Source organism: Lepidochelys kempii, chromosome 7, assembly GCF_965140285.1.
Source record: "Lepidochelys kempii isolate rLepKem1 chromosome 7, rLepKem1.hap1, whole genome shotgun sequence".
In the NCBI taxonomy this organism is placed as follows: Eukaryota; Metazoa; Chordata; order Testudines; family Cheloniidae; genus Lepidochelys; species Lepidochelys kempii.
This window is the reverse complement of record NC_136386.1, coordinates 21017005-21030433: the sequence shown is the minus strand read 5'-3', so window position 1 is coordinate 21030433 and position 13429 is coordinate 21017005. Positions and strand designations below refer to the sequence as shown.

The 13429-nt window shown below is 42.3% G+C and overlaps 1 protein-coding gene across 3 annotated transcripts in view; it reads left to right on the top strand.

Moving 5' to 3' along the window:
- The first annotated feature begins 1047 nt into the window (after nt 1-1047).
- Nucleotides 1048-13429, top strand: part of LOC140914151 (netrin-4) — a 65641-nt gene continuing 53259 nt past the window's right edge. For all 3 annotated transcript variants that reach the window (XM_073351317.2, XM_073351316.2, XM_073351319.2), the window contains exons 1-2: nt 1048-1577; nt 10714-11255. In XM_073351317.2, the coding sequence (XP_073207418.1) occupies nt 1511-1577; nt 10714-11255 (609 nt within the window). In that variant the 5' untranslated portion in view covers nt 1048-1510. The remainder of the gene's footprint in view (nt 1578-10713; nt 11256-13429) is intronic.

Here is a 13429-nt window from a genome sequence, read left to right as displayed (position 1 = left end):
TGTCTGGTTAGTAACCTGCAGCAGGCAGGTGTCGTTTGCCCGGCTGCCTGATAGAGGGCGCTGCAGAGGCGACAGCTGAGCAGCTGGTGGGAGGAGCCCCCGGGCTCACATGCTGGGTATTTAATTTAAAGGCACAGGAGCAAAGTTGGGGCGCGCCTGAGTTGAAAGTGACAAGCCTGCTCTAACCTCTCCCCTCCCCGCACCCCCCCAGCCTGGCTCCTGGAGGAGGCAGAGACGGCTGGCAAACAAATAAGACATGCATCTGAAGCAAGGATCGGCCACAAGCCCAGCCGAGGGTGTGTGGAAACGACACCCCCCCCCCCCAACCCGCCGCCTCTAAAAAACGTATAAAGAACAGGAAGAAGATCACATGTTATAATAATCCCCTTTGCAGCCAGACAGGACCGGAGGGCAGAGCTGGTCAGTTAGGACGGAGAGATGTGCTAGCTGCTGAAGGGAGGCAGAGAGAAAACTTGAAGATTACTAAATAGCACTACGAGGGGGCGAAACCCCTGTCCAGATAGGAAAAGGGAGGCTTTCTCGCCCCCTTTTTTCTGCAAGGCATATGGGAGGGAGGAATAGTTCCTCCAATCCCCTCCTCTCACACCCGAACCCCCAGCTCCCCTTAACCAAATGCTCCCCCTAAAACCCCTCCCCACCAAGAACCTAATCTGTCATAATTTCCAGGAACAAATCAAGTCCCAGGAGGCAGAGAAGAACAGTAAAAGGGGGCAATCGATTCTGTGTGCATTGACACCAGCGGTGACTTCATTATTACCCTTTGACGACCAGTCTGTGAAGCTAGCCCCTTGGTGGAGAAGTGAGAGCAGGGACAGAGAGAGAGAGAGAGAGGAGTAATTGTCCGATCATCTCTCAGAAAGAAAAGCAAACTTGGTTCTTCCTATGACCCTCTGCCTCAGGGAGCAAAAGGGAAGAGCGCACTGTCTAGGACAAAATTCACAACAAAGCAAGGGTGCATAGCCCCTAATTGCACCCCCATTAGCAGCGGGGGGGGGGGGCGTAGGGAGGGGATAAGGGGGGCGGGGGACCCAAGAAGCAAGGACCGCAAATGAAAGTGAAAGATTAAAAGAGCAAGTAAAATAACTGCATATTATCAGATCTGACCGGAGACCTGAGCTTTGCTTTGCTTCCTCAGTGATGGTTTGTCTCAGGGTTGTGTCAGAGATGTGAATTTCACCTACTTTCTGGATGCAAAGGGGTAACATCTATCCATTCATTTATTTATTTGGAAGCAATGTGGGTCACGCATATAGAAGCCATCTGAGACCTGGAAAGCTGTCTGGATTTTAAATAAAACAAGAAGAATGAGACACCAGCCAGGACCCCTGCCCTGAGAGGAAGGTGAAGAAAGAAAGAAAGAAAGAAAGAAAGAAAGAAAGAAAGAAAGAAAGAAAGAAAGAAAGAAAGAAAGAACATGCAGACACCAAACCTGTAGATTTATGAAATTCTTTTTGCTCCACTAAGGACAGATATTTTCCCCCTTACAGACATGCAGCATAAAGGCATCATGCTGATTGTGTTCTTGGAATACATTGTTTCTGGTCACGGTGAGGCAGGTAAGCAAAAATCAGTCAGTATTGTCAGCCATGGGACAGTTAAACCTAACTTTAAAAAAAATAAAAAGAGCAGGGGATGGAAGAAGGGAAAGTAGATATTTAAAGTCTCTTAGTAAGGTTCTTTCTTTCTTTCTTTCTTTCTTTCTTTCTTTCTTTCTTTCTTTCTTTCTTTCTTTCTTTCTTTCTTTCTTTCTTTCTTTCTTTCTTTCTTTCTTTCTTTCTTTCTTTCTTTCTTTCTTTCTTCAAGGAATCTGGGCCAACCAATATACATATTTTTCTTTCCTCCTATATACCCCATTCTCCTTTCCTATGAATTAAAATAGGATGTGCAATTTATCAGCTCATTTTATTACAAGAAAATCACATATTGTCTTTATAGAAAGAAAGAAAGAAAGAAAGAAAGAAAGAAAGAAAGAAAGAAAGAAAGAAAGAAAGAAAGAAAGAAAGAAAGAAAGAAAGAATTCAGTGGATGGGTGGGGAAGAATCGAGATATTCCAATAATTTATTTTGATAGGGGATACTATCTTCTTAGATAGGACAAGAGTCAGACGCCAGTTTCTTTGGATGGCACTGCTGAAAAGATCTGAACTATGTTACGGTTAGTTTTATTACAAAAATAATTAAAAGATAGAGCCATTCTATCTAGGAAATATTATTGGTACTGTATAAGGTAGACCATTCACTCAAGTTTCTTCTTACTTTGATCAGGATTTGATGGGCAAGTTTAAATTAAAATGGTTAATGTTTGAAAGTCAGTAGGACTAGGACCAATGCATAGCAGCTGGACATTTTTCATATTTGATTAAACTGCACTGGTATTTACATAGGATTCTAAAAATATCTCGATTATGATAAAGAATGGCTCCCCTGAGGGCATGGAAACTGGACATTGGAGTGGAAGAACAGCTTTGCCTGCCATGGTTTAATACATCTTTAAGGTTGAAAGAATAATAAAAAACAGGTTGAATTATGATGAACTAAGGTGATCAGATCAGAAAAATATGAAAACAGTATTGATAAAACAGGAGAGGAGCCAGTGGGTTGGTTCATGTGTCTTTTTCATCAGGGAATTGACTTAGGATCTCTCTTTCTCTCTTTAGAGAAGGCTACAGACTGCTTTAAATTTCACTTGCGTGTCCAGAGTATTGCGCTGATAACATCATTTTCCACACAGTGTCTTGAAGAATAATTACATTTTCTGCTTTCTGCCTCTCTCTGTTAAAATCAGATGCAGACAAGATTGCTTCAGCACAGGTTATTCCTCGACTAGACTATATTTTATGACATGATTAGACATTAGATTTCCATAACTGCAAATTTTTTTAAGGTAAAAAGAACTGAAACCACAGTAACCAGAGAAATATTCTCCTACATCATACAGAGGTTTATCTTCAATCAGATCAGAGTCTGGCTATCCCAGCATTATAGGGAAAGGTTATAGGGAAGTGCATAGAATCTCCCATCATGTATTTACACCTCCTGCCCCTTAGTCTCTCATCCGAGGCAACAGCTAGTTTCCCTGCTTGAGACTATCCCAGCAGCACACAAGTGGGGATGTGTACAGAAATGTCATTTGTCGACCTATTGGTACTATCTGGGGAACACATAGTTAAAAACGAATTTAGGGGAAAATCTATCGTAAAGGCAGCTGAAATTTGCCTTGGGTAAGATTTGCAGAGCCAGAGTGAATTTTTAATGAGCCGCAGCATGAAGCAGATTGCTCAGAAGGTCTGGAATGGTTTGTTTTTTTCTGTATTGTCTTACAGACACACAGAGCATAAGGGTGTGGGACCTAGCGGTTAAAGACAAAACAGGTCTAGTGCTGCTCTGAAGGTTGAAGATTGGGCAATCTAGCTGAAGAGTCATGACATTTTAAAGGACTCGCATGCTGTTTATTCAGATAGTTGGCCAAAATACTGTACAATAAACTCCCCTCCCTGCCTTGGGAGTTGGTCCTTCCTGGCCAGAATTGAAGCACCCTGATGGAGGATGGTATGTATGTCGGATGCATGCCCTCTGCCAGTGCATGGTCCCTTAGACCATTAAAGGTAACATAGTAAGGGTGAAATTGAGGGTGTCAGCAATTTTGAAACTCATGCTCTCTCTTGCCTTAGTTCAGTTAGACTCAGGGCCTTATTCCCTTTGCCATTGCCGAGCTCTGAAAAGTGTCCTGAGTGGGGGGTCAGCTTGAAAGGCTGACAGCAGTTCACGCTCTTACGATCTGATCTGCCAGCATTCTGCCCTCCCTCCAGAGAGTGGGCGGTTCTTCATGGCTGCGTTCCTAATGGCAGCTCTCCAAAAGGGGGTGTGGGTTGGCCAAAAATGGCCATTTGTAGCACAAAGCTTAAAATCAGATGTATGTTCTTTTTGAAACAAAATTGACCTTGGATAATTACCTGTCAGACTTTCACTAAGTAATGCCAAGTAGCACAGATTTTTGCTTATTCTGCTTTTGCCAATGGGCACTAGTGGGCTAACTTAGCAGAGTGGCTTGGCTTCCTTGGGATCTGTGAGTCCCCAACACCTCTGAAAATCACGCCAGCCGTGTTCAATATAATTGAGACTGTAGGAGGGATTTAGACAAGCAGAATGGAATTGGTCGAGCTGGGATTTGGCCAGGACATTGGGTCTAAGACTCTTATACTCTGTCATATTCTATGTGATCTTTTACCTCCTGCTGGTGTGCCACAACCCTCATGTGGAATGGGACTACCCATAGGAGTGGAGATAGTCTAGTCACCACGGCTCATACAATCTTTGGCCTCTTAGGTAGCAAAGGGGGACTGTTAGTGCCAGTTGTGAGAGAGGTTTTTGTGATGTGAATATCTAGCCACTGGTAAATGGACTGAGATCCACCGAACTCATTTCACAGGGGCCATTGACCAGCCAACAAATGCTAAAATGTTTTGGTTGCTATCAAAGGGAAGCTAAAGAGTCTATAGCTCATTACTAAACCCTAGAGACATCAGTCTCCCAACCACAGCTGTTTCAGCTGTTAAGAAGACAGGTAAACAGAGTAAAACAAGTGAAATCTGCACACACACACACACACACACACACCCAGTGTGAAACTGGCTTATCATAAACGCAGCTGTAGTGAATCCACCAATACTAGAGATAGGCTAGGGACAACCCCAGATTTTTAGGGTGTCCAAAATATGGATCAGAACTTTGTGATTTGAACAACTGAAGACATTTAAAACACTGTTTCGTGGTCCTCTATGTTGACAAGAAATAAAGGACCTGATCCAAATCCCACTGGAGTCAATGGGCATCTTTTTATTCCCTGCAATGGGCTTTAGATCAGCCCCCAAATGAGTGGCCTGGTGCCATTTCTTCTGTTTAGGCCTCTAGAGAGGGTGAAAAATGCACTTTTTAATATTTAATATGGCTTCAGTTAACATTTGTCAGGCTCTGATGGCTAATGGGGATTTGAAGTTAGCCACTGCTGCCTGAACAGTTGTCCAGTACGTCCTTTCAGCCATGTGAGCCATCTCCAATTGAATGGCTCAATAATCATCAGAGACTGTCATTTGCCAGCCGCCCTCCACAAAGCTGCTGCCTCACTGCACAGCATTTAGGGAAGCAACAAATAAATAAATAAATACACGGCCTCGTTTATTGGGCCAAGCCATCCAGCGCAGGAGCCAGAGTTAATCAGCCTCAGTAATAGGCAGCACCCATGCGCTGGTCTGATGGTTTAGCCTCTTATAAATTATTCAGTGAGCCCCTCCTGGCATTCGGGGGAGGTTGCTGGCTTCCTGGCTGCTGTTTCCCTTCTTCAGCAGTGCCCTCGCCGTTCTGACTCCACATTTCAGGTCATAGCCATGAAACAATTGAGTGATCTGTTATCAGGAGGCCGAGCAAGCTCCTGCAGATTGATTTCTTTAAATGCAAGGCTCCCAATCGACTGCAGAACGTTTCCCCTCTCTCTCCTTCCCTCAAACACCCCTTCGCTAATTTGCAGTTTGTGCTCTCCTTTTTCCTAATGACACAGCAGTTCAGACAGGAACTGTATATTGCTGTTGCTGCATTAGCAGGCAAAACAGATAAACTTCTATGTCATTGCTGATCAGAAGGGCAACTGCATTCTTTCTCACTTTCCATGTGTCATTAAATACAGTTAGAACATTCAGTAGCAGACTGATAGCCCACCAACAGGAACTAAAAGAAACAGCAGTTTCCTGTCCTTACTTTCACCCATTCTTGGCTCCATGATTTCTTCCATGCTGTTTCTAATACTTAGAATTCCCGCATTCCCTTTCCTTGGGTACCAAATGATTTGTGTCTTCCTTCAAATCTTTGCTGCTGTATACTCTGTGAAGGCTTTCCATGATGATTCACCAAAGAGAGACAGTTGTCCACACAACTTTATAGACTGACCTTCCTCTAGCCATATGGTATATTACATGTCTCAATGGCATTTTTAACTCAAGGCCTGATCCTGAGAAGCACTAAAGGCTCTTAACTCTAGTTATGGCCAATACAAACTGAAGGCTTTCAGCATGAAGTAGGTAGGACCAGTCCAATGTCAGCTCTTTGGAACCAGAGACAATGTCTTCTGCTCTGGTTTGTACAGCACTGACCACATTGAGGTGATAATATCTGATCCATTTTAAACACAGAAACTTAATACAGGAACAACCGTATTTTCCATTTCTACAATGCCTTTCACCCAAGGGTCTCAGAGCTCATTAATGAAACCTCACAAGACAGAGACCAGACATTAACAAGCTAGGCTAGGTAAAATAAGGAAATTCAGATACCAAAATGCCATGAAAAGATATCCTCAGAGCACTGCAGTCTGAGAGCCTTAAAATTCTACCTCATCTGCCAGAAGCGAGGTGTTTTTTTAAAAAAAGAACTCAGTGTTATTCAATGGAACTCACCCTGCAGAGCAGATGGAATTGTAAGGCTTCAGGACTGCAGCAACAAGGCCGAAACCAGGAAGCGCTAGACACCTTGTCCAGGTGTCTGACCTCAGAAGATCTCTAAGCCCTTTCCCAGAAAAAGAGAAGTTCACATAAACTACAGACAAACTTTCAGATTAAGCTTCTGAACCTTCTGACGTTCTCCCATAACCATGCAATGCGTAGATGCAGTTCAAAGTGACAATTGATAACCTGAGAGCAAATATATCAAAACTGTGGCAGGCCAGTCAGAGCAGTTGTTGGCCAACCAAGGACTCTACTCACCAATGGGGTTATACTGTACTAATGGGGAAAAAAGTGTGCGTTGCAAACCTCAAAATGTATACAAAATTGTGGTCTGCGCAAAGTAAGCCAATTAAAATAAAAATTATGGTGGAAACCTAATATTGCAGGATCCTCAATTTCCGCAATATCGCAAATTAAGTAGGACCTTACTTACAGGATGAGTCAGTGCAGCTGAGTTGCTGCGGCATGCCTGAATGATGAGTCCCTGCTGGCTCTGTTCGAGGGGTGAGTCATGGGACCAATTGAGGTTCCGGGGGTGTGCCCCGGGTGAGTCATGGGAACTGAGAGAGCAGCTCTGGTCTGGCTGCGGGCCTGATTCACAGGCAGTGCTCTGGCCAGTAATCCTTGGCCACAGGAACTTGTAAGCTGTATTCAGGGAGTAACAAGCAGAGCCTGAGCCAGAGACCCCCAGCCAAGTAGCACTAGGCAGAGCTAGTCACCCAGTCAGGAGCTAGCAGCCTGGCTGAAGCATCTCCAGCTGATGGCAGGAAGTAGCCAGATCACCATCCTAACACAGGGCAAGCAGCAGCCAGCACCAGGGGTTAGCAACCCAACCACAGTACTATACCCAATTTGGGACAAGGAGCAGAGAGGGCCAGAGCCTGAGGGCACCACCAGCGTTATCTGGACACCAACCCAGCGAGATACCATAGCCAGTCAGGATTGTAGTCCTAATGTTCTTAAAACTCATCCCATGCTGGAGCCTTCTCGTGGTTAAGTTTTGATCATCCGGATATTTGCTGTCATTCATGTAAATAAAATAATTCATAAAGTATGTAACTTAGGTTACATCATTTGCAAAAAAACCTCCAGATTTCTGGACCTCCAACCTTAAAAGACACGACATCTAAAAATAAAAACTGATACCAAAATGAAATGGGCCATGATCACTCTCTCTGTTCTGCGAAGAGAGGCAAGTGCAGGGCAGGGCATAAAGGACAGATTACAAGGGGAATGTACTGTGTAGAAACCCTAGATACAGAGATATTGATAAATCAATACAAGTCTTCCCCTTAAGTCTCTCTTGATTTGGGGTGTTCAACAGGAAAATGTTCATTTCCCTTAGTCTGCAATATTGTGCTGTGGTAGAAAATCCATCAGGAGAGCTAGGCAAAATGTTTTGGATGAATAGGTTATTCACTGGAAAATGCAGTTTTGACTGAGAAAAAAGAAAATAAAATTAGAAAAGTCAAAATGATTTGTTTCAACATTTTAAAAACAAAACCTTTTGACTTTTTGTTGTGAAACGGTGTTTTATTTAGAAATTTAGCTAGATTTAGTTACCCCTTCCCCTCCCCCCCAAAAAAGGATTTAAAAAATCTGGAAATGAAACATTTTGTTTGCTCTGAAACATTTTTTTCAGTCTTTCATTTCAGCAAGAAAAACTGAAATATTTCTAGCTCTACCTATCAGCACGTACTGACTTGTACTTAGCTGGACTATTGGCCTCATTCGGCATCACACAGAACTGCTACTTAGGTTCACAAAAGATGAGATGCAACCAGAAAAGGGGTCGGAACAAAATGGTTATTGAGCCCATATTGCACAGTACACTTGGCTCAGACACTAAGCGAGGTTAGTGTGTTCATCAGGGTAAACTGAATGTCTTGAAATCGCTGCAAAGGCTGACCAGTACTACGGATTTTGAAGAATTCATGATATTAAGGGAAAATCTTGGGAAAAAGATCTGCATTTTGGACTCCAAGAGATTATGGTTTGTGCCTGATTTCTGGTTCTCATTACAATACACTTACAGTATTAGTCTGTAGAACTATTATTATCAGCAGGCCTTGGAGCTCCATTGATACACATATTTTTTAAAATCTTCTTAATTTTTCAGTTAATTTACTGCGTCTTTAAGATGCCAGATTGATAGTTTGGTCCCCCCGACTCCTACATTTTAGCCTGTGGTACACAAATACGGGACAAAGGTGCAAAGAGCAAGATCATTACAGGCCCTTGCTCAACAATGCAGTGTTGGAGGCATGTGCAAGAAGGCTCCAACAATCAGGGCTCCAGCAGGCTTGAGGAACTGCTTGTTCCTGTTTCTCCACCCTGCAAGGAGAAGGTTGCTGGGGCACGGCTGGCCTTTGGCTCTGCCCCCTCTTTGCACTAGTCTGCATAGTACGGCCAGCACTTTGTGGGGGGCATGGAAACGTATTACACATGTTCACAAGGCAGCCCCAAAGACATAGGTGCTAGAACTGGGGGTGCGCAGACTTGAAGTGGTTTCCATTCTATACAGAGTTTACAGTTTGGGTCAATGGCTCTCAGCACCCCCACTATAAAAATTGTTCCAGCACCCCTGCCTAAAGACTTTGCACCTGCCTGTACGTCTGAGACACAATCTGTGTCCAGAGCTTCTCTTAGACCAGTAGAGATCCTCACCACTCACTCCTGAGATCTGCAGCATAAATGCCACCATCTACCTCAAAATGAAGGACAGAAGAGAAACAAGGAACATGAGCTGGGCTCATTTTTTTCTCCATAAATTGGACTTTATGGTTCAATGCTTATGATTTCCATATTTTTATTGGGCTAAATCCTCACGTCTTTTCCCAGGCCTAACTTGACTTTAAAGGGTATTTTGCCTGAGTAAGGACAGAAGAAAAACCGAATAGGGATTTCAGGATTTGGCCCATAATTTGCTAAATCTTGAACGAACAGTTGATCTTTGAACTTCTCCTAGACTACTAAGCATTTAAGGCCATTCCAAGTTTCTCTGAAATGGTTATTTCCTGTAGGATTTGTACAGAGTCCTAGGGTTTGACTTGTGACCCCCTCTCAGATTAGATTTATGACCTTGTAAGGTCAGACTTTAACTCCTTCTGGACCGTTAAGAAATGAAGAATGTGTCGTATGTCATTAAAAAGATGATTCTCCTTAGACTGATAATAAGGTCTTGGGAGAGACCTATAACTTCAATGTCACAAGGTATTAATGATTTCCATATAGGAACTAGAGAGATGAACAAATGTAAATATTAGGTTTTTTTAGTTTTTTTTTAAATTTTCTTAGTTTCTAAAGAAATAAGTATATAAATAGTAGAACTTTTGTAAAGAAAAAAAATAATGTATAATCAGTAGAACTTGGTTTCTAAACATTTTGTCCAGCATTTGCAAACCTGGTTGCCTGAACTTCATCACTTGACAATATATTTAGGTACTTAAATGAGGGAACTGATACTTCAGAGCTGCTAAAACCCCACAGTTCCAGGTGATGTTAATGCTCAACACATCTGAAAATCAGGCCACTTAGGTGGAGCCGAAATATGGATGTAGGTACCTAACCTTAGGCACCCATATGTGAAAATATTGGCCTTAATTTTGGGGGCAGGAACCATCTTTCTGTTATATGTTTGTACAAAGCCCAGCACAATGGGGCTTCAATCCCTGATTGGAGCCTGTAGGCACTTTTGCAAAACGAATAATATAGAATACATGGAGTATACCTGTTCTGTAGGTGCATAGCTTCACTAGGGTACAATAAAAGTGAGATAACACAAAAGTGAGATAATATTAAAGAGATATATAGATGTGTAATACTGGACAAGACTCATTTTCAGAAGAGATCAAGGCCAGATTTTTAAGTGCTCAGTGTTGACAATTGGGGCCAGGTTTTCAGAAGAGTTCAGTTCCCAGTTAGGCACCTAAAATAAGGCTAGATTCACCCAGAAACTAACACTGTGACAAGTAGGTCAAATTTTCTGAAGAGACCAGCACCCACCACGCGGAGTTCTTTCAAAAAATCTGTCCTCAGTTGTAGTGCTGAATGTTCTGACAATTCTTTAGTGGTATAGATGAACAAGTGTCTCCATGATGGTTTAGACTGTCAGAAGTTTGTATCTCTTTCCCTATATTTAATAATGAGAGCGGCCTGAGAAATTCTGTTTAGTTTTGTTTCTTACTACTGTATTTCAGATCCAGTAACGCTACGAACCTTCCGCTGTGATGGCCACTCCTGCAATCCTCCTGTAGGGAATCTAGCAACAGGCAGGACTCCAGTCTCTCTTACCACATGTGGGCAGAACAGCACAGAACTTTACTGCTTCTACCCAGACCAGAACCTCCTTCATTGGGCCTCCCAAGGCTGTGGGCAGCCCCGATGCACTAAATGCAATGCCAATCAGCCTGATAACTCCCACCTTCCCTCTGATATGACAGATAATTTCTTCCTAAACCCTGGCTCCTGGTGGCAGTCTGCACAAGGAGTACACAGGGAAGAAATCAGGCTGGACTTGGAAACAGCATTCTACCTGACTCATGTCATAGTAGTGTTCAAGTCACCTCGCCCAGCTGCTATGGTATTGGAGAGGTCTCAGGACAATGGACAGACCTGGAGGCCCTACAGATATTTTTCTGTCAACTGTACAGCAACGTTTGGGCTTCAAGATGATCTTATTGAAGAGGGCTCTCTGTGCACTTCCAGGTATTCAGATGCGGTGCCTTGCACGCGAGGTGAGGTAAGTGATAACTGACATTTGGACCATATTTAGAGGGTCAGTTAAAAACTGGCTAAAATTCAGGGACTACGTGTTGAAAGGGACACTGTCCAAATCAGTAAATAAAGGTAGGCAAAACATTTAGGTTTTACATTAAGAAAATAAAAGAAGAGGAGAAGGGAAAACAAAGAGGAAGTTTCAGTAAAAGAAAGGGAATACAAATGCTTTCATGGGTTTTTTTAGGTCAGTCAAATCGCCTTTAATGTAAACAGTCACTTTCAGTGTTGCCACATACAATATTTTGCTAATGCCTGAGGATTAGGAAGTGAAACTGTTTAAAAACAGGAAGTGAAACTATCCCGCCTAGTTTCATTGTCCAAGTTGAGTGAAGTTAGGGGAAAAATGGGAATCTAGCATAAATATTGAACAGTAAATTAGATTTGTAAAACTCGTTCTGTGTTAATCCTCTAAGGTGCCATTAGATAGAAAAGGAGATTATTTTAAAGAAATATATATTTATACTGATAAAGTCTCTTTAAAGAGGAGTTATTAATTATTTACTAATAAAATAGCTACTTCATGTACAGGTATAGCACTTTTTGTCCATAGATCTCAAAGCACTTCAGGTGGCAAGGCGGGTAAGTATCATTATTCACATTTTACAGATGAGGAGCTAAGGCACAGAGAAGAGAAGTGACTTTCCTAAGATCACACAGCAGGTTGATGAGATAACCGTGCTTAGAATCTAAGTCTCTTGACTCCAACCAAGTCCAATGCCTTCTCCATTAGACTCTATTGCCTCTCTTATGTTATGTGAACAAATCAGAAGAAAAAGAGAACAGTTATACAAGAATGGCCAGACATCTCTTAGGTTCACTTGGCTATAATCAGAGATATTCATATTTGAATAAGTGCCTCCGAGAGCCTTACAACTACATCTTCTCCAAGATCCTTTAATGAGGTCACAGTCCTATTTATGGCATCACAATACGTAGTCACAGAAGTGATCATGCTGTCCCGGGTTTGGCATTGGGACTTCACTGCAAAATAAGCGAGGATGTGCGAGGTGATGCCCTGGTTTGCTTAAAATGAAATTATAGGAATTCCAGTGGTGCTTATAACTTCACAACAGCCTGAAGGGTTAAGGAATTATTATCCTTATTTTCAGGCTGGGAAGCTGACGCATAGAGGGGTGAAGAGTGAAATTCACCCCTGTGCATTGGCAGCATATGACCTATGCATATGGATGGTGCATGTATTGGAAATGTGTGGCAGTTGATCTGACTCCCAGACCATCCTGTTGTTTGAGTTGTAGCTCTTCTAATTAGTGAATATGATTTTTTTAAAACATGAAATAAGGAGAGTGGAGTTGCATTTAAGACAACTGTACTTGTATGTTTTCCGTTTCGTTATTTCTTTTGCACCCATCAAAATACTCTCTGAACACCTAATACCATTTTGCATTGTTATAGCACCTTCTGATCAAGGCTCTTAGTACTTTATAAAATCTAATGCATCACACCTCAGAACACACATAAATGGCATTATTGCCATTTTACAGATGGAGAAACTGAGGCGTGGAAAGGTGAAGTGATTTGCCCATGGTCGCACAGGAGGCTTCTTGTAAAGTTAGGAGTAGAATCCAGGTGTCTTGAGTCACAGGCCTTAATCACAAACAATACTTCCTTCCCCTGCCTCTGTAACAAAAGCCCCTGTCTCTGTAACACTTTGGTTTGTGCTCACATTTTTATTTAACCTTGGAGAATATCATTAAGGCCACGTGTTGCTGCTAAATTAAATCGGAGACGTGAAGGGCAGAAAATCAAACAGTAAAAGCTTCATCCAACACAAGCCTCTGCAATGACAAATCTCAGTTGGTGTAGCAAAAAAGGTTCCATGTATCATCTAGCCAATATATATATGTGCTGGAAATGTAGATTATTATTATTAATAATATATTTACATTGACCTTACAACCTTGAAGATCCCAAATAGTTCTACAAGCTGATGAATGAACTAAAAAACAGACAGGGTCACTTCACCCACTATTGAAGTCCAGCCACCTCTGCAATGAAATGTTGCAGGTGTAGAGCAGCACAGAGCAACACGATCCAACATCCTCCCAGAGAACGAGAAGAGGATTACTGATGTGCAGCATTGCAATTCATAATCTTTCATTTATATAGCACCCATAA